This window comes from Protopterus annectens, chromosome 6.part0, assembly GCF_019279795.1.
Source record: "Protopterus annectens isolate FY-2018-M chromosome 6.part0, PAN1.0, whole genome shotgun sequence".
NCBI lineage: Eukaryota > Metazoa > Chordata > Ceratodontiformes > Protopteridae > Protopterus > Protopterus annectens.
The window spans coordinates 301,439-322,821 of record NC_056737.1 but is presented as its reverse complement, the minus strand read 5'-3'; the positions used below and the strand labels follow the sequence as shown (position 1 = coordinate 322,821).

General features: G+C 40.6%; 1 protein-coding gene across 3 annotated transcripts in view; it reads left to right on the top strand.

The window, feature by feature from the left end:
- Positions 1 to 21,383, top strand: part of RNASEH2C (ribonuclease H2 subunit C) — a 336,545-nt gene that overhangs the window by 31,519 nt on the left and 283,643 nt on the right. For 2 of the 3 annotated variants that reach the window (XM_044073772.1, XM_044073771.1), the window contains exon 2: positions 19,606 to 19,805. In XM_044073772.1, the coding sequence (XP_043929707.1) occupies positions 19,643 to 19,805 (163 nt within the window). In that variant the 5' untranslated portion in view covers positions 19,606 to 19,642. Of the gene's footprint in view, positions 1 to 3,281; positions 3,307 to 19,605; positions 19,806 to 21,383 lie in introns of those variants that run through there. The other variant, XM_044073773.1, reaches the window with a different exon arrangement.

Sequence of the window (21,383 nt, the reverse complement as noted above, 5' to 3'; positions counted from 1 at the left end):
CCAAAAGTTTTAAAAACGCAGGACGCCATATTTGCTGTAATTGCAGCTGAAAGCCCTGCAGGTGTAGCATCACTAGTAAGTGATAGTATTATTTTTCTTTTTTTCACTGTTGTATTCCACACTGTAAACTCACTGTCCCTGCATAGAGTAGTACAGTAATTTCTCTCTAAGGTAGCTTTCCAGTTATTTTTTATTTTTTGCTGGTGTAGTTTATATTTGGATATTAGAAGCTTATGTTTTTGTTGTTGCTTGCTCCCAATTTCAGTAAACCTGAGTCAGAGTTCCTCTAAATGATAGTTTAGACTACTTTATAATGTCACAGTACTACTACTAGCTTAAAAGTGATTCCAATAGCTTCTTTCAAAAATAAGGGCATGAATATAAGCTACTTTATTAATTGTGTCTTCATGTAAAGCTTTTGTATTTGTTTAATTGCCATAACTACCTGCTATGTGCGAACTCTTTTTTTTCTCTCCTCCACATTTGCCTCTTTCTCCCTAAAGTACCCTCCTCTCCATTGCGCTGTTCCTGATGTAGTGTCTAAGACCCTGCCTACCTGGTGACAAAGGACCCTATCGAAATACCTGCGGTCTCATCTAATAGCTTTATTTTCCCTGCATCCTCTCTCAAGGAAGCAAGAAAGTATGTGGTTGTCCAAGTCCTGCTTGTAAAGCTGACTACCGTCTACTATTGCTTCAGAGGTTCTAAAGTATGCAATGAGCCTGAACAGCCATCAGCCTTTACCCCCCCTCCTATCTACTCCGTATCCAACAAACCTCTTCTACTTTATAATAAACCCCCTTTCAGACCTCCCAACCAGTTAGGGACAAATTTCAACAGAATCAGGGACAACTCAAGAAAAAATCAGGGGCAGTCAGGGACACTTTTTTAAAATATTAGTGCTATTAACCTGAAACATTGGCAGAATCAGAGTATATGAATTAATACACATTTTCTGAAGTAAAAGAAATTTATAACTCTTAATTATTGTCATTATTCATTAAGTGTAATTCACCACCTTTCCTCCAAAAGTCACTAGTTTTAGGAGGGATTAAGAGGGACAGAGTTAAAATTTGAGTCAAAATGAGGGACGTCCCTGAAAATCAGGGACGGTTGAGAGGTATTCCCTCTTTACTAGCTATCACTCCTTCCCTAGTTCTAAACCAGCTAGCTCCCTTACATACTTATCTGCAACACTAGATCTGCCCACTAGGTGGCAACCTTATCCCATCCTATATCTCCTGCTTATCCCTCTGTATTTCTTCTGTAATTACACTACATCTCTTAAGTCCTAGACCTGCTCTTATTTTCTCACTTACCCTTTAGTTCAACTGTCTACACCCTCCTGTTTTTTTTTCTCATAGACTTCTGTTTTATCTCTGATGTTTCCCACTCCTGACTTGCCTAACTTTCCTTCCGTTACTAGCATTGCTGATAGTTTCTTCTCTAACTTCTCCTTCACTTGTCTCCCATATTATCCCCCTTCACAAGGGTGGGAACTCTACTGAACTCTCCAATTACCGTCCCATAGCCCTACTTTCTCCCTTAGCAAAGATCATGGAAAAATGCATCCACTGACAATTGCTAGACCACCTAATCCAAAATAACTTACTTTCAAACTATCAACATGGTTTCAGACCTTCCCATAGCACTACTACTGCCCTCATTTCCTTTACTGACTGTATTAACAAAAAACGTAACCTCGATATGCTTTCCTCTGCACTGTTTATAGATCTGTCTAAGGCATTCGATATGGTAAATCACCAGATACTTATAAATATCCTCAAATCCCTGTCACTAGATGCACTAGCTATAAAATGGTTCCAGTCCTACTTAGACAACAGGCTGTACTTTGGCATAACATTCTATCTACCCATCTGCCCGTTAACGTTGGTGTTCTTCAAGGGTCCATATTAGGACCTCTCCTGTTTTCTATATTTATCAACGACCTTCACCTAGCAATCCCCCAAGTTGCATGCATACAATATGCAGATGATTCCACACTTATATGCTCAGCCACATCTATATCTGAACTTCACTCCCTTACCCAAAATGTGTTTAACACAGTTGAACAATGGTTTACACAGCGCTGTCTCCTTCTGAACCCCCAAAAAAGAAACTCCTTTTTACTCCTACTTGTAAGTCCCCCCATACCTCACAGTTACATCCAGTAATGGTACTCTCGTATCCCCAGGTCCAACTACCAAACTACTAGGCATCACCATAGATAACAACCTTAACTTCGACACCCATATTAACAATACTCTAAAATCTGTTAATAGTAAACTAGGCTCTCTCTACAGGATCAAACCCTTCCTCTCTTCTGCAGCTAGAAAAACTATTGCTCACACCCATCTAATTTCTACTCTCCTCTATGCCTCCCCCATATATACTAATCTCTCTAAAAACCTTGATAAAATGGAAAACTTCTACGATAGCAGCCAGTTTGCTGCAGGTAACCCTTTCAGAACCCACCACTGTTTTAATCTAAGGATCTATGATCTAGGATGGCTTGAATTACAAAATCAGCTTAAATTCCACCAACTGACCATTGCCCATAAAACCCTTTACCAACCTACCAATACCCCCTATACTATCTACCCTCATTACCCCCTACAACAATGTAAAGACCTTACGATCATCACATAAACTTCTTGTAAATATTTGTAAGTCAAGCAACAGGGCTGGGGACTCTCTTTTCTCTAATACTGTTGGAAAATCCTGGAACCTTCTTCCTAATGAACTTTCCTCTCTCCCCTCTATATCACTCTTTAAAACCAAATTGAAACTTTTCCTCAGAACACACTGGTTGTGCCCCTTTATTAAACCTGACTGATCAGTTAGCTCTTCTTACTTGGTTCAACCTACCCTCCTCTTCTCAGTAATCAAGTTCCTTTTCTTAACAACTTACCTTGTCCTTCTATACTATTACTTACATCTTCAGAATCTCATTAAGGAGACTATTACTAATATATTGTATAATTTCAGCTCCTGCTTTTTCTTTATGACTACTTGTATACTAATATATTGTAGAATTCAGCTGCCATCTTTTTATTTATGACATATTGCAACTACATTTTGTATTGTACTAATCGTATCTGTATATTTTGCACTATGTTATGAACGAATGACCACTCTGATTATTCTATGTACTGCACCTGCAATGTTCATTGTATACATTAATTTTTGTATATGTGATTTTGTTTGTTTCCTAGGAGCTTATTTCCCCGGGCCTCTACTGAAAATCGGCATATATCCAGTTAGACTAGCCCGGTCAACAAATGTAAAATAAATAATAAATGAAATGTAAGTTGTACACTGTTCTGTTTAAATGCATTACAGTATTAAGACTGCTATTCTTTATTCACTTCCCATCCTTTCAAACTTTTTATTGCTTGCCATTGTACCTTTAAATTTTTTGCATTTCCCACAGCAGAGAATGCTGCAAACAGTTCACCTCCATGTAAAACTAGTCCACAATCTTTGTAAATTTAACTCTGAACAGAACGTACAGCTGCCTTAGCAGCAGATTTCTGGAGTCCCACTGAGCAATTTACTAATGGGAAGACAAAAACAAGCCCGTATCTTTGCAGATGTAAGAAGCTTGACATTTTTCATGGTTTTCGTCATTTTGTCTTATTGTTTGAGCCTACTTGCTTAGAACAAAGCACTTGTTTATGGCTTAAGCCAAGGGCGTTAATCTAGACATTCACCCTTCTAAAAATTATAGAAATATATATCCATTCTGCATGTAATATATTAAGTGCACTTTTACACCCCTCCTTAGCAGACCAAGATCACAGCATATTAACAATAAACTTGCTTTTGTTTTGACTTTATCTTGTTATACTATAAAGTCTATATTTCTTACAACTAAAAAAGTACTTGTTTGCATCCATATCTTTAAAGCATACAGCAGTCACTGAAGATAATCCACCACCTAATTAAAAATATTCTTGTCTACACACTGCACAAAAGTGCTCATGAAATGTTTTATACAAATACTAAGATCAAAAATTGTTCTACTTTGTTACTTTCCCCTTTTAGTGTCCTAAACATTAATGATATAAAGTAGGGATATGTTTTACAGTACACTGACATGTTAAAGTCAACGAGTCCAGTTTTTCTCTGCCATTTCATCTTGCAAAGCCTTATTTCAGAAATGTGATTGTTGCATTATAGTCTTTCATTTATTCACTGAGTAGGTGCTGCTGGTCATCTTGTTCATCTCCATCTCGCAACACCAGACTGTTTCAAGTCTAGGCTACTCCTGATTCTTATAGTTAACTACTATGCTTTTTTCACTTCTCAAGCATTATTCATTGGAAAAGGTTTCACTGGCAAAGTATCTATCATTCTCTCTCTCAGCTTTTATTGTCAGAAAAATGAGAAGCAGAGTCATCTTCTGTTTGTTGGCTCATTTTTTGTTGAATAAACTTTTTAATTCCTACTTGGCTTGTTCTGCTTCAAATAATGTGTTTGATCCTCCTGGAAAAATATTCTGAAGGTAGCTGGATACAACAGCTTGACTCTCACACTTGCCTATCGACATTCCCTGATTGCTAGGACATATTTGTTTCTCTTCTGCTTTGTGTACATTGAATAATAATCTTCCACAAACATTCTGTCTCAAGTTTTTAATATTTTCTCTTCTGCCATGGTTTTTGTCAAGCTCAACTCTTTCTGCTGGTATGATCATATTTACTAATACAGATTTTGGATGCTTTCTCATGTCCAGGTTTCAAGCATATGCTTGATGTCCCCTTTCAATTAAATCCTGCTGTGGAATACAAGTCCAGTTGCTTATATGTGCTTTCAGAAACTTAATACAGCCTATTCCTTCTAGTCTTGCTGATACAGCTGAAAATCTCATGTTTTCTCTGCATGCTTGCCTTGCTATTTTTTTTAAAACGTTCTTGAGAAATCTCCAACTCAGCATGCCTTTTATTTATTTCAGCCACTGATTTTTGCAGTTTTATCATTTCATCTGAATAGCTAGTTAAAACTTCTGTTTTCCAGCCTTTTGTTGTTTGATTTAATATAATCCTTCAGGGTTTACTTTATTTTAATCATCTCTAAGTATATTTAATTTGTTTTCCTGTAAATTACTCGAAGCCATCTATTTTACCAAACTGAAATTTGAACTATTTGCTGACCATTTGCAGGATTCTTCCCAGCCACTGTTTTCTCTTTACCTTTTCTGGTTGATTTTCTTTCAGTTTCTGGAAATTTATTTTTTTGCTGGCATCTAGGCAGTGTTTTTATTAGCCAGTAAAAGAGTTTTACTCAAGTTGATAATGGCTCTTATTTCTCAGTTTCTTTTTTCACAATGGGAGTGCTAAAATTAAGCTGTTGATCAGTGTGCATATATGTTGGAAGTCAAGGATGTGAAGATTGATAAGTATGGGAAAAAAGTATATGCTTCTGCAACTTTGTTTTTAAAATTTTGAATTGTTAGGCTCATAAAAGGTTGTTTTGACTAATCGTGAAATTGTGAGGGATGCTTTGTCTGCATTTTGGTGTTGAGGAAAAATCTGCTTTAAATAATTTGTTTCTTTTGCTGTACAATTCACTACTCATTGTTTTAAAGTTGTGTTTCACTCAGATAATACTACTTCCAGGGCTGTTGCCACTGGTAATGTTTTTAGGAAGTTTGACTGGCTATGTTCTCAGAACCCCAGAGATGAGCAAAACGAGATTTTAAAATCTCCTTTGGTTAGAGATTTAGATTTTGGCCTCTCTGCTCCAGAGATGATAAAAATTGTGAAAGGAGTAAGTTAATACAGGGAATCTTTAAGATTTTTCAGCTTGCCTTTTCTAAAATTTCTAAAGGATTCTATATCTCCTCATCCAGTTTTGGCAAAAACAAACAAAATAAACAGTCTCAATAAAATGTAAGGAACCAGATGTTTAAGTGGAAATGGCAAGAGGTTTCCAAAAAGAACTTTGGAACCTCTCAAAACTTAGGACAGTTTAACAAATCAGAATGATTATTTAAGGAACATTGCCTGGCCCCCACTTTCTACCGTGGCAGCCCCATTTCCCTTCCAGAAAGCCTGAATCTCCAAATTTTTCTTTGGCAGCACGTAGTTTCTGACAAATAGGTACTGAAGATCATTCATCAAGGTTACAGATAGCAGTAGGAGGAAATTCCTCCTTTCCAGGCAGTAATCCTTCATCCACCAGACCTGACTTTATTTCCACCTGTCCTTCACATGCTGTCCCAGGGAGTGATAGAACCACTTCTTCCTTCCCAGGTGGGGAAATGTTTTTATTCAAGGGCATTTTTAATGCCAGAGAAAGAAAATGCTTGGTGACCAGTGCTGGAGTTTCCGTTCTTAATCCTGTTTGTCATAGCACCCAAATTCAGAATGTTACCTCACAACTTTTTGCATCTTCTTCATTCAAGTTTCCTAGATTTACTAGATTTAAAAGATGCTCATCATCCCTATTCCTCTAGACCTCAAATGTTTTTTTTTAATTTTGTGTGTCTAGATGACATTATCAGTTCTCTGACGTACCGTTTGGACTATTCGCTATATAAAGAGTGTTCACAAATTGTCCAGCTGAAGTTATAGCTCATTATAGGCTGCAGGGATTCACATTTTATATACTTCAACTTTTTAAAAGTGTCACAAACTTCTCACATGGGTGAGAAATCTCTGTGACAGCCCGGAAATCCAAGAGAATATTCAAAAATCTTTTTTGACTCCTTCACACAGGATTGCGTTCTTGGGGTGTCAGCTAGACACTTCCTGTCAAAGAGCTTTTTTTTTTCCACAGGAAAAAATATATATATATTTCTATGGTTTTCCCCTCAAACTTCAGTCACTGCAAGGTAATACCCAGGATTTTGGATCTTGTGGCACCTGTGATTCTCATTATATCCCTAGCAAGACTCCACTTGAGAACGATACAGTGGTGTCTGAAGTCTCTGGTCCCACACCAACATCCTTTGTTTTTTGAAATGCCAGTGCTGGGGTTTGCAGGAAGATAAATGACTTGGTGTTAGCAGCAAATATCCCTAAATCCAAGTCTTCCCTTCTCCCTCCTTGTTCTGGGGTTTGCAGGAAGAGAAATGACTTGGTGTTAGCAGCAAATATCCCTAAATCCAAGTCTTCCCTTCTCCCTCCTTGTTCGAAAGTAGTGAGTAAAGTCAGAGGCCTTGTTCTTTGCTTGGGGAGCAGTTTCAGGAGTAATAAAAATGCAAGGTGTGTGGGGTGCCATGGACAGATGCAAGCACATAAATAAAAAAGAGATGCCTCCCCTATCGAGGAACTGAACTTTGAATGTGTTGTTACAGACAATACAACAGTCATTTGGTAAATCAACAAGCAATGGGAGAACCAAGTTTTACCCCTTTTGCAGGTTGGTCATGTTAGTTGGTGTGTTGCCCATGCACTGGCCCAGTAATCAAGGAGCATCAATCCTCACCACTAGCACCAGTGAGAGATGTCAGTATTGAGAGGATAACAATTACACACACAGTAAAGTACAATTTCACGTAAGAGCACACAGAGATCACAATCGGTCTGAGGCTGGTTTCTCCGTTTCTCTCCAGATCCCTAATAAGACTCCCCACTGGCACAGCTATAGGGTTTGGATCTTGGCCAAGTGGTCAAGCCAAAACCTCCAGCACCCTCTCTGTCCAACCAGTGCTTCATGTCCCTACCCAAGTAGCTGACACACACACACTTTGAGATTTGAGTTGTATACAGACAGACACTCCTGGGGAAGGCTGCACAGGTTCCCCAGCTATGCCCCCCTTCTGCCCAGATTATACGGTAATAGTGACTGCCACCAACCACTACTATCAGCTATTGTAAAGGCTCTTACCAAATGGTGTCCATTTCTACTGTGCAATGTTGTTATTATAGCAATAACCCACGCCTGGGTGTGGGTAATGCTAAATTTACCCACGGTTGGCGTGGTTTGGTCCCAGGCTAAGCCCGAGGACCAAACAAAGCCAACCGTGGGTAATTTAGCATTACCCACACCCAGAAGTGGTTATTATATATATGACATTATTTAAGAAAAGAAACTGTTACTTTTCTTAAATAATGGCATAGTATAATGCCTGTTTACTGCCCTTCCGCAGATGTCTGGCATCCGCGGCAGTTCTGATGTACTGCTGTGGGCAAAAGCAATGGAGATCTTGCTTTCTCCGTTGCTTTTTTTAAAGCACTGTCTCGCTATGTTAAATGGGGTTAACATAGCGAGACAGCTTTAAAATAAGCAACGGAGATGTCCGTTGCTTATTTTAAAGCTGTCTTGCTATGTTAAACCCATTTAACATAGCGAGACAGTGTTTTAAAAAAACGAGTTATACTAATGGAAAAAAGTCCGGGCGACCGGACCTTTTTCCATTAGTATAACTCGATTTACAACGGGCACGCTGGCCAATCAGCGTGCACGTTTTGGGGGGGTCATGGTATAATATCCAATTGGTAAGTGTGACTGAGACTTTAAGGCTATTAGGAGTGGATTATAAAATATCACCAATTACATGCAAGTACTCTAAGAGCTTAACGTTGTCGCCTCACAGCAAGACGTTGTCCCGTTCGATTCTCAGAGCGTCTACTGTGGAGGCATGCGTGAATGGGCGTACCTTTGTTGAAGGTTGTGTGTTAGGGCCGGCAACTCTGCACGTAAAAATCAACTGCCAGTCATTACCGGACCGGAGTTCCGCTGTGGCGACCCCTAACCGGGAAAAGCCGAAAGACACCACAGCAACTCTAAGAGCTTAAATTATCTCTGTACAAAGCAGCCAGAGTTAAAAGGTTTAAATATACTTAATAATAATAAAAACAAGACAGTACTCATTTATTCAAGACAGTGACAGAGAGTTCATAAATCACAGGAAATACTTTAAAACAACATTGTAGGATAGTCTCACATAAATATAGAAACATCTACACTAATCTGGCTATATTCCTATCTATCTGTAAGAGAAATTATGTTTTAAAACTTTACTTACAGAGCAAGGCACAGCGCTGGTGAGTTGATATTCGCAGGTTTAGAAGAGGATACAAAATTCCATCTTTTTTTCTCAGAGATAAATTGATAATACACATTGTTGTTGAGTCATTTCAGATTACATCATTACTGACACTTCTGCTTAGGTTTCTCAGGCTCACAGAACTTAACATTTAACATTTTTTTGTAATCTGTACCTGCCAGGAAGCTACAGCAATAAAAGACACTTTACATGTGAAACCTAGTAATTATCTCTGTCCTAGGACAATAGAAAGAATTTCCAGCTGCAGACGTTCTGTCTCTGTGCTTAAGATCACACACAATTGTAAAATTCTTTACTTATCAGCTTTCTTCCAGCAGGGGCCATTGTGGTTACATTTTTGAAGTTCAGCACATAACACAGTTGTCTTACGTTTGTCAAACAAGCTTGTGGATCATGTTAATATTTACGATAACAGAATTTTTTACAAAATTCTATCTAGCTGGGCTGGCAGCCCCTCAGTTTATCACATTTCTCCCCCTCCCAATAACTCAAGATAGTTTTTCGAGTGTCCCTTGTGAAACATCGCTTGAGAGGGTTGAGTTATCTGAGCATACCTTACCCCATTCCATGTCTTGAGAGCCCACTGCGGTGCTGCACTGACATATCATATGCTTACAACCCTAGGCTCCATCTTAGCAACTTGGCATTTTGCTGGCTGGCTCGATGTTAGGGGATTGTGATATGTAACTACAGTGAATTTCCTTCCATACAGATAAGGCTGAAGTTTTTGCAGTGCCCACACTATGGCTAGACACTCCTTTTCTACAGCTGCATAGCGTTCCTTCCTGGGTTGGAGCCTACGACTGAGATAAACCACTGAGTGCTCTTATCCCTCTGAAGAAATCTAGCTGAGTACAGCCCCCACCCCATGGTTCGAAGCATCCACCTGCACAACAAATTGTTTGCTATAATCTGGACTGGCTAACACAGGGGGTCCTCCCAAAGCTTCTTTAAGCTTCTGGAATGCCTGCTCACATGCTGGGGTCCACACTACCTTATCTGGCCTTTTTTTCCTTGTCTGGTCTGTGAGGGGAGCAGCTATGGTACTATAACTGGAGACTAATTTTCTGTAGTACCTTGCTGTCCCTAAAAATGCCCTCACCTGCTTTTTAGTAACAGGTGCAGGCCATGGCTGAATGGCTTCTACTTTGGCCGGTTCTGGCCTGATCTTAACACTCCCCACTCTGTCCCAGGTAGGAGACCTCTGCCATACCACCTGACATTTGCTGGGTTTAATGGTCAGTCCTGCCCTCTGTAGTCTGCCCAGCACCTCCCTGACATGTTGCAGGTGCTCTTGCCAGGAATGGCTGTAGATGGCAATATCATCTAGGTAAGCAAGGGCAAACCCTCCTGCTAGGATACGATTTATCAGCCTCTGGAAAGTCGCTGGGGCATTTTTCATCCCAAAGGGTATCTTTGTGAACTAGTACAAGCCAAAAGGAGTCACAAAGGCTGACCTGTCATTAGCACTGGGAGTCAAGGGCACCTGCCAGTAACCCTTGGTATGATCAATAGTGGTAAGATACTTAGCCCCACCCAGCTGCTCTAGGGCTTCATCTGCCCTAGGCATGGGCTAAGCATCTGACTGTGTGACTTTTAAATTTCCTGTAGTGCCCACAGAACCTGGTGCTGCCATCCTTCAGTACCAGCACCAGTGGGGAGGCCCAGGGGCTGTTGGGCTCCTGAATTACCCCTAGTTCCAACATTTCCTGTATCTCCTCCCTCAGAGTCTGTTTGACTCTCTGTGGCACCCTGTAAGGGGCCTGCCTAATACGCCTTTGTGTCCTGTATCCACCTAGTGCTGCACCTGGTGGGTGCACCCTAGTTTCCCAGTGAACATGTTCCCAAACTCCTGTAACACTGCTTGGATTTCTTGAACCTGGGTAGGAGATAGCTGCTGGGACATTGCTACCCCTTCCACTGAGGTGTCAGTCCGAGCCTCACTGAGGAGATCAGTCACCAGATCTCCCTCTGACTCCTCCTGCAGTCCACTGCAAATACTCAGCACGAGGGCCTTCCTATCATGTTAAGGTTTTATCATGTCAACATGGTACAATTTGTGCCCCTGCCTCTTGCCTAGCAGTTCTACCATGTAGTTAACATCACCCTGACCTTCCTTACCACCTTGTAGGGTCCCTCCCAGGCTGCCTGCAGCTTGTTGTGTCTGACGGGAATGAGAACCATTACCTGCTGCCCTACAGCATATTCTCTAGCTCAAGGATTCATGTCATACCAGATCTTTTTCTGCTGTTGGGCTTCTGTCAGGTTCTTCTGGGCCAAGCCCATGAGTTCCCTGAGCCTTGTCCTGAGGTTTAGGACATGTGCCACAACATACTCCTTCTGAGATTCACACTCAGTCTCCCACTCATCTCGAATTAAGTCTAGATGCCCTCTCACCATATGCCCATACAGCAACTCAAAGGGTGAAAAACGTGAATTCCTGGGGAATCTCTCTGTAAGCAAAAGATGGAGCAAATATTTGTCCCATATTTGCCCCATTCCCTCTTAAAGTGGTCTGCAAATGCCCGTAGCATGAACTTCAGTGTAGAGTTTAATCTCTCCACAAAATCATTAGTCTGGGGATGGTAGGGGGTAGTCTTTAGGTGCTTCACCACACAGTGCTTCCACAGACAAGTCAGCAGGTTTGACATGAAATTGGCACCTGTCATTCAGTATTTCTTTTGGGAAACCTACCCTGCTGAAAATCTCTAACAAAGCATTTTCCACCTTTACCGCCTCAATGGAGGACAGAGCCACTGCCTCAGTATCTTGTAACATAATCTACTACCACTAGGATATACTTTTTTCTTGTGGAACTTGAGGTACTCAGAGGCCCAACAATATCCATAGCTACCCTCTGAAATGGCTTCTCAGTCACAGGCAAAGGCATCAAAGCAGCTTTCACCTGGTCTCCTACCTTTTGAAACTGCTCACAGCTCCTGCAGTACCCTGTTATATTTCTTGAAATTTCAAGCCAATAAAAGTTCTGCATAATACGTCTCTGTACGTTTTATGCCCATATGATCTGCAAAGGGAATATCATGGACTATGGCTAGAAGTGCCAGACCGTTGGCTGTAGGCACTACCAACTGCTGTATTCTCTCGCCTTCTAGCCTGCCCTCAGGGGTCCACATTCTATACAGTAACACTTTGTCCCAGTGTACAGATTCCCCCTTCCCTTTAGAATCAGGTGCCTCACTAGTTACCTCTCTCAGGCCTTATAATGTAGGGTCTGAGAGCTGAGCCTGTCTCCACTCTCTTTGTAACCATTCCCAGCCTCCCCTTCCACAGGAAGTTTGGCATCCTCTGACAGCGGTGTCTCTGTCAGCCTGGGTATTACTTCTCACCTATACACTTACAGTCGCTCTGTCTAAGCAAACATCAGTACCCACAAGCAGCTGTGGCTCACCTTCAGTCTCACTGTTACAGGGGTAGCACTCTCCCTGAAGTAACCACCTCACCAGTCCTGGCTGCAAGTGTGCAGTCTGTCTGGATCTCCCCTAGGCTACTAGACCCACATGCTTGTCCCCAAGCCTGACTGTGTGTAACTGCATGAGCACAGAATACTGCATTATCAAAATCATTCCCTATCAGGACATCTGCAGGATGTTAGTTTGGTACCCCTGTTGTCTCAAGGCAACCTACTATTGTCATTTTGTCATTCTCACTTACTGGCTCCCTCACCTTTTGTTCCCCACCTTGCCTCCGTGGACATCTGTATGCCACATGGCCCCACTGCTTGCATTCAAAACATTTAACCCTAGGTCCTGGATGTGTACCTGGACTAGTGGCTTCCCCTGCTACTGGAAGATTCTCTTGGGGCAGTCTGGGCTGCCCACCATGGGTTCCCTTAGACCCGTGAGCAACACTGGGTGTCCCTTTCCTGTGCAGGGATGCCCTGCTTGCTAGGTATATGTCTCCTCAATTCCCCAACTCCTCTGCAGTAGAGCATTGTCTATCAGTTAACCAGATCCTCATATCCTCAAGCAAAGTGCTAAGGCTGTGTTCCCTCGCCAAACCAGCCTTTCAAAAGTGGTGACCTGACATCCACTCACCCACCTATGAAAATAAGTGCTTAGGTCAGCAACATATTCACATACACTTTCAGTCTACCTTGCGTCTATGCTCATGAAACTTTTTCCTGTAAGGTTCAGGTGTTAGCTTAAAAAATTCTAGCAAACAGTTCTTTACAACTTTATAATTTAAAATGTCATGATCAGACAGTTTAGATAGAATATTTACAGCTTTACCATGGAGTAAGGGGGTCAGGAGCCATACCCAGAGCCTCTGGCCAACATTATACTCTTTACATACCCTCTCAAACATATGAAAGAAACTAACAAAATGATTTCCCTCTGTAAACTTCAGAAGAAATTTACTGACCTTTTGTGCTTTTGGGGTCCAGTTACTCCCTTTCCCATTACCTCTTTGACTTTGGCAGAGTCAGCATCTCCTTTTCATGTTGCCTCAGCCTCTCCTTCTCCTCAGCTTCCAGGTGTAGCAGTTCTCATTTTCCTCACTCTCTAGATGCCTCAGTCTGTCTGTTGCTTTGATTTCCAAACGCTTGGCCTCCATCTCAAGTCTGTCTAGCTCCAGATGGAGTTTTAAGTCTTCTGCCAAAAGATTGAGCTGTCCATTCTCTGAGTGTTGTACATCTCCATGGCCAGTGGCTAACTCACCACTATCAGCCAATTAATATTTGATGTGGATATCACACCACTGCCAAATGATTAATATGTGACGCCCATGCACTGGCCGACTAATCAAGGATCCTCAATCCTCACCACTAGCACCAGTGAAGGGTGTTCACATTGGGAGGGTAACAAGTACACACACCGTAAAGTATAATTTCTCTTAAGAGCACACAGAGATCACAGTCAGTCTGTGGCTGGTTTCTCCCTTTCTCTCCATATCCCCAGTAAGCCTCCCCACTGGCACAGCTGTAGGATTCAGATCTCAGCTGAATGGTCAAGCTAAAACCTCCAGCACCCTTTCTGTCCAACCAGTGCTTTGTGTCCCTGCCCAAGTAGCTCACACACACACACACACACACACACACACACACACACACACACACACACACTCTTTGACATTTGAGTCATATACAAATACCCAGACACTCCTGGGGAAGGCTGGCACAGATTCTCCAGCTATCCCCCTTCTGCCCAGACTATACAGTAGTACTGACTGCCACCAACCACTACTATCTGCTACTATAAAGGCCCTTACCAAAGGGTGTCCAATTCTACTGTGCAATGTTATTATCTAATTGGCAAGTGTGATTGAGACTTTGAAGGCTATTTAGGAGTGGCTTATATAGTATCATCAATTACATGCAAGTACTTTAAGAGCTTAAATTATCTCTACACAAAACAGCCACAGTTAAAAGGTTTAAATATATTTAATAATAAATAATAAAAACACAAGCTAATACTTGATTTAACACAGTGACACTAGAGAGTTCAGAAATCACAGGAAATACTTTAAAACAACATTGTAGGATAGTCTCTCATAAATATAGAAAACATGCATTAATCTGCCTATATTCCTATCTACCTCTAAGAGAAATTATGTTCTAAATAATTTCCCTTACAGAGCAACACAGTGCTGGTGAGTTGGATGTTTAAAATTCTAGAAGATGATGATACAAAATGCCATATCTTTCTCTCGGAGATGGTCGTAAATTGATAGTACACATTACTGAGTCATTTCAGATTACATCATTCTTGATGCTTCTACTTAAGTTTCCCAGGCCCACAAAACTTAAAATTTAACATTTCTTTGTAATCTGCACCTGCCAGGAAGCCACAGCAATAAAAGGCACATTACATGAGAAACCTAGTAATTATTTCTGTTCTAGGACAATAGAAATAATTTCCAGCTGGATACATCCCGTCTCTGAGCTTGAGATCACACACAGTTGTAAACTTCTTCACTTGTCAGCTTTCTTCCAGCAGGGTGCACTGTGGTTATATTTTTGAAGTTCAGCACATAACATTTTTTTTGCATTTGTCAAACAAGCCTGTGGATCATATTAATATTTACAATGACATAGAATTTTTACAAAATTCTGTCTAGCTGGGCTGGCAGCCCCTCAGTTCATCACAGTTGGGATTTAGCTTCACAGCACAATCTCGCTCTGCAAGCATCCTTCATTCTGTTGGAGCAAAATTGTGTGAAAGAGAAGCTGAGCGGGACAAGGGAGAGGGAGATCCTCACAAATGGAAACTAGATCGAGGGGTCTTCCAGGATTTGGTCTGTCTGTGGGGAGTTCATTTGACCTATCTGCCTCCTCTCTGAACAATCGGCTGGCAGGATTCTGCTCCAGGGCTCCATTCAAGAAGGCCTGGAAACCAGATGCGGTTTCTTTTTTCTTTGGACAGGAATGTTCCTGTATGATTTTTCCACCCCTTCCCCTCATATCCAGGGTACTTCTGAAGATCTAGAAGGAATCGTCCAAGGCCATTGTGGTGACTACATTCTGGCAAAGGTCTTAGTGGGTTCTCCCTTTTCTTTGGAACTGGCCTGGGGCATTTAGCACAAGCTTCCTCGTTCAAGATCAGGAGATTTGATGCACCCTGATCCCAGTCAACTTCAATTGACTTCCTGGATGATGATTCCTTTTAGGCACCTGTTTCCTTTGTGCAGCAGGGCAGCAGGTGCTAATGGAAGCAAGAAAGCCTACTACTAGAAAATCATATATTTGTAAATGGAAAAGATTTTGTGGTTGGTGGCAGTAATGTAACCAGTAGTCTTTCAGGGCTAGTTCTCTGGTTTAACAATATTTGTGAGAGTTACTAATCCTTTCTTACTCCTCCTTCCTCTTTGAGAACTGATCCTCCTTTTATGCCTAAAAGTGTATACAAGTTTACACTAACTGTCCATCTCGCTGTTTTGTTTCCTTAACCTAAAATGAGGGAGTAAGGATACTCCATACTTTGGATGCTCACAGAGAACTCTGATACTATCTTGACAAAACAAAATCTTTCAAAGTTTCTGATCAATTGTTCATTTCTTGTGAAGGTAAGAAAGGACAATCTGTGTTAAAGCAGACTATTTCCAAACAGTTGTCTAAGGCCATTACCTTTTGTTATACTCACTACAAAAAAAACTATTCCAGACAGAGTCAAGTGCAGGCTGCTGGAGCTTTGGGCTTTGGATTCGTCTGTGGCTTTTTGGAAAGGGTTTGATTATAGAAGTATTTTAGAAGCAGCAATTTGGTCCTCTGTACATTTACAAAGCACTATAAGCTTGATTCCTTTTGCAGGCCTAGATCAGGCTTTGCTAGGACCATTCTCCTTTGGCTCCTGGACTCTTCTCCTTCCACTTCCCATATGTAGTAAGCTATGGTAATCTACCCATATAGCTAAGTTTACTGTGGCAGTGATAAATATGCTGAACGTAGTACAGTTGTGCAAGTAATTACAAATGAAAAAAATTATTCCACTGGATTAAACCAGCATGGTGTTCTATGAATTAGGTCATGGTTGACCACTTTACATATTTATTTTATTCTCTAATGCACTGATATCCAAAGCTTCTAGCTGAATTGGTAGCCAAAGGAGAAGAGCTCTGAAAAATACAGTAGTTTGCCCTAAAATTAGTTGTTTTGTGACAACACAGTAAGCAAACTGTTGATTAGATACAACTAGTGAAGCCAAGAGACCAAATGCTCAATAGAATGTTACTGTATTAGTCAGGTAGCCTTTTTACAACTTATTACTTCTTACTCTGGGCAAAGATCAATTAATATTTTACAAATGGAATCAACTTTTGGTTAAGCAACATGGACAAACAGTTACATTTAAAAAGACAGTGCGATTTAAGTTCTGGGTTTTTCCTGTGGATTGGCTTAATGTACTAATATGTTACTTCAGGGCTAAGCACTGGGCCACCCTCGGGCTGACAAAGTCTGCAGACAACTGCAAACTGAGGGTTGTTAAGTCTCCCTCCGGCACCCAAGCCCTCCAAAATAAACTGTCCTCATAAATTCTGTGTGTACTAAAATAAATGCTAAGAAGTGTAGTATTATCGTTTTGGGTAGACAATCCCTGCCCTCCTCTTACTATATAGGCAGCACACTACTGTAAAATGAAAATGCAGTCTGGACCAAGGTACTTTAGTTGATAACGGACTCTGTTTTGACCAATATGTGACCATGGTTGCCAGGAAATCCTTTTATTTAGCCCAGTTAATTGCCATAGGAATATCAAGGTCTAACTGAAATAATCACTATTTTATAGTCAGCACTGATCAGAGCAGTTGAGTATAACATCCCCTTTCTGACATAGTTTACTAAACATAAACAAAAATACCCCAAAGGTTCCTAACTGAAAAGATCACAAACCTAAGGTGGCTGAGCTACCAAGATAGTCCAGACATTCTATCCCTTTTATTCAGTGTCTTAAAACACTTTTGAGAGGGTATCTTTGTCTCACTTACCAAGCCATTTAGAGATCCAGTCGTAGCCCTTTTTCTCCAAGTCCAGTATCAGCACCAGTACTAGAAGCAGGGATCTAAACCTTCAACAAAAGATAAAAAACACTTTAGAACGACAGGTTTATAACTAGCAAGTCCCAAACCTCTAGAATAAACTTCCCCTGTATGTGAAGCAGTTTGACTCACTATCTTCAGTTAAACATAACCTGGATGACTGGATGGGCATCCACAAATTTAATCTGGGATTTACTGGTGTAGTCCTCCAGGATAAAGGAGGTGTGGTGGTTTGAGGTAGGTGCTGCCAAGGTGTGAATGGTCAAGACTCAGGGGCCTTGAAATATTAATGAATGTATGAATCTGTTAACCATTTAATTTATTCCTTTTCATGCATAAAAATGAGAATTATGGATGAAGAAATGTACTGATGATAAAGTTCTTTTTAATTTGTTGTTTCCCTTTTTAGAAACAAAAACGGGATTATGAGTAAGTAGATCTATTCATTATAAATTGGGTAAGAAAGTCACTAACATCAAGGGTGTAGTTAATTACCAGAATTAGTTTACTGTATTATTTTAGTAGTACAATGGTTATGACATGAGATTAAATTCCCCCCCCCCCCCCAAAAAGCAACATTATTAAATTTCCAACATATTACAACTGTAGGTGAATTTAATTTACAGGAATGCTGCACCTGTAAAAATATGGGAATACCCATAGATTACAATATTACCTTCTTAATACATTCTGTATAGGCTCTAAAAAGAGTGCTGTGCACATTACTGGATTAAAAGATCCATTATAAATGTTGATGTACAAGTTTTGGTAGCATTTTAAAATACTATGTTCAGGGATACAGTGCTCCCCTGACCCACCCCTACATCATTTTCTTTATTCTTGCTCAGCTCCACCCCATCTTCTAAAATCCTGTAAAAAAAATCCTCTTAACTAAAAGCCAGCCACTATAGCATGCCTTTGTAATGTACACAGCTACCCACCGCCTCATTCCTTTTGTTGCTATTGCTGCTACCTTCCTATCAGTCAGGCATTGATCTTACCAGTTGGATATAAGTATCCTGATGTTTATATCTGGGAATTTTGGATAACCTGTTCCACTCGGGTGGAATGCAGTGGTGCAATGTTAGGGTTGCTGCTTCACTCTTTATTCCTCCATTTTGTTCTTAGTTGGGCTGCCTCCTTTGCTGAGTTTGCATTTCCTTTTTCTCCCACATCACAGAGATGTGCTATAAGGGGTCTACTACACATGATCGAAATTTCATATGACTGAAATTCATTTGACTGAGACCAGAACATCAAAAGTTCAAAACACTGAAAACTCGTTTGACTGAAACTCATAACACTGACACAATAAAGTAAAAGGTATATGCTCTTTTCCTCACTGTAGTGAGATCCTGGAGTTAGTGTCTATAGTTAAGGGGGTGTGGGGGGCGCAGTCCCCCACATAGTTTAGGTATATATTGTCTTCTGCAAAGAGCTATTCATTGCAGTTATAAATATCCATCTGTATGTTTTAAAATGTATAACATATGTGTGTACTTTTAGTGTACTGATACTGTGATTGTTTAAAAGTCATCTGTTAAGCTGGCTACAGTCCAAGTTGTGCCTTTATACTTTTTGTTTGATATGTGACACAGACAGCAGAACACTGACTTAACTTCTACATGTTTGCAAAGCAATCAGCTTTTAATAATTCCTGTGGTTCATTGTATTTTTTAGTGGAGACAACTGTTTCTCATTCCAGGGCAAAACTTGAGTGACATAACCCCAGGTTTTAAATGAGAATGTTAATGGAGTTGCAGGCATTATGTCACTCAAGTTTATATATGTGTGTGTGTGTTTGTACATATACATCCGAAGAGACAGTGCCTGATTTACTGTGTGATGATAAAAATGCATGAAACACCATTTCTTATGCACGGGGCCTGTGCCCTTCTTACACCTTCACCCTTCTGAATTACCAGCTATACCTGGACACTGGATCTGTGAGGCAAACATTGTAACTGTTGAGCATCTTGTTTGATTAAAGCCAGTCTGTAATTATTCGTGTTCCACATGTGACTGAAATCTCTTTCATCTGTGACACTTCTCCAGTCTGAACCTTTCTGTTATATTCCTTTTTATGCACTTAGATCTTGCTGCTGAGTGGTGTATAAAAACAAGCTTGACATGTCTGGTTCTGGTCTTCATAACTCTGTCATTAAAATTGATCTGAATTCCCTGAGAGATGTTGGCATGGATAGAGTTCACATGTTACCCTTTGAAGTGGAGCACAATGGTGAAGCCAATATTGACCAGTACTTTACACCTACCATTCAAACAAAGAATTCAGGTAAGAAAAAAATGACCATGTCCTCTTAGAGGCGAATGTTTGACAAATGCAATGTGTACTAGAAATTTTGAATATTACATCAGATTTTTCAATTTGATGATGTATTCTGACAGGCCTTAAGACCAGTATTTCATGAGGAACTACAGCTTTTGAAATTGATGCATTCATGTGCATGTAAAAACCTAAGAATGCTTTAATGATTTGAAATTACAAAAAACAATTAGAGCTTAATCTTGAGCTTCTCTGCAACATGAAAGTTACTTTGTTGCCATTTTCTTTTAGTATTTTTGAGTAAGTGTTTTAATTTGCCACCACCATCTGCTGAAGTTAGTTGTTTTTTCTTCCTTTTTCTCACAGTAACTGTTAGTTGTTTTCTTAAATCTCTTTTGTTACACTAAAACAAGACCTTGAACATTTCCTTTTCTAGCACACTTTTTTTATCGTCATATGTCATGTATGAGTGAGAACCATGCTTGTTGACTGTTTAGTTTCTCGGTTATGTGCAAACTAGAGGACTGTGGGCCAGATTCACGATGGCTTGCACAGAGTCTTAAGAGTAGAGTAAGACTCCATGCAGCCATCATGTCTGACAAGCGATCCAGGAACAGCCTGCAGGGGCGTGCAAGAGAGCTCCTAAAACGGTTCTTACACGGACAGGGCTGGGATATGCAAATTACCTCAGTTGCAGGCGAAAGGCATGGAAATGAGGTAGATTTGTGATTCAGGAAATCCGAACCTGTTCGAGTAAGAGCAGTGTTATTTGCAGAAATATACTCAGTTGACAACTGAGTACCATTCTGCAAATAGCAAAATGGAGCCGTGACAGCTCCAAATAAAGGTTGCATCCAGTGCAGGAAGCATGCCAATGGCCAAATATACGGCCATTGGCAATGTTTCCCGATGCAATATGAAAAAAAAATATATATTTTTTCTCTGATTTCCGATGTTTAAGCGCAGCGCTGCGCAAATGGGCTGAGCTCTAAAAACCAGAAAACTAAAAATTAAAACCCACAAATGTGGATCTTATTTAAATTGTTAATGTACAATGCAAGGGAATGGCAGGCTGAAGACAACATGGCCACCGAATAGAGGTTGCTAAGGGGGGGAAGCTCAGTCTAAGAGATGTAACCAAGCATTAGTAGGCAATCCCATGCAAAGGAGGTTTAGGATAGTGAATCGCAAGTTTACATAGCAAATGAGCACAATCAGATGAGTGTAGGAGTAGGATAAGGGGAGTAACAGAGTAGAAGATAGGTGACATCACGAGTGGGGTATGTATGAAAGAAGTGAAGCTCATTGGAGCAGACTGGCATGTGTCAGCTGTCATTTACACATCATGGTAAGAGGTGTATCAACAGGTAGGCTAGGTAAAGGCAAGAAATGGAAGGTGTATGCCGTGGATAACACCAAAGTTTCTTGCTGAGCGGGTATGCACGCCTGTAAACCCGAGTAAGACAGTGTGCGCGTGTAAGCGTGAGTGTGCGCGTTTAAGCCGGAGTAAGCATGTATAAGGCTGTTTAAAGAGTTTTAAGTGCGTTTGCGCTCTTGTGTGCGCTTTTTAACCTGAATAAGCAAGTT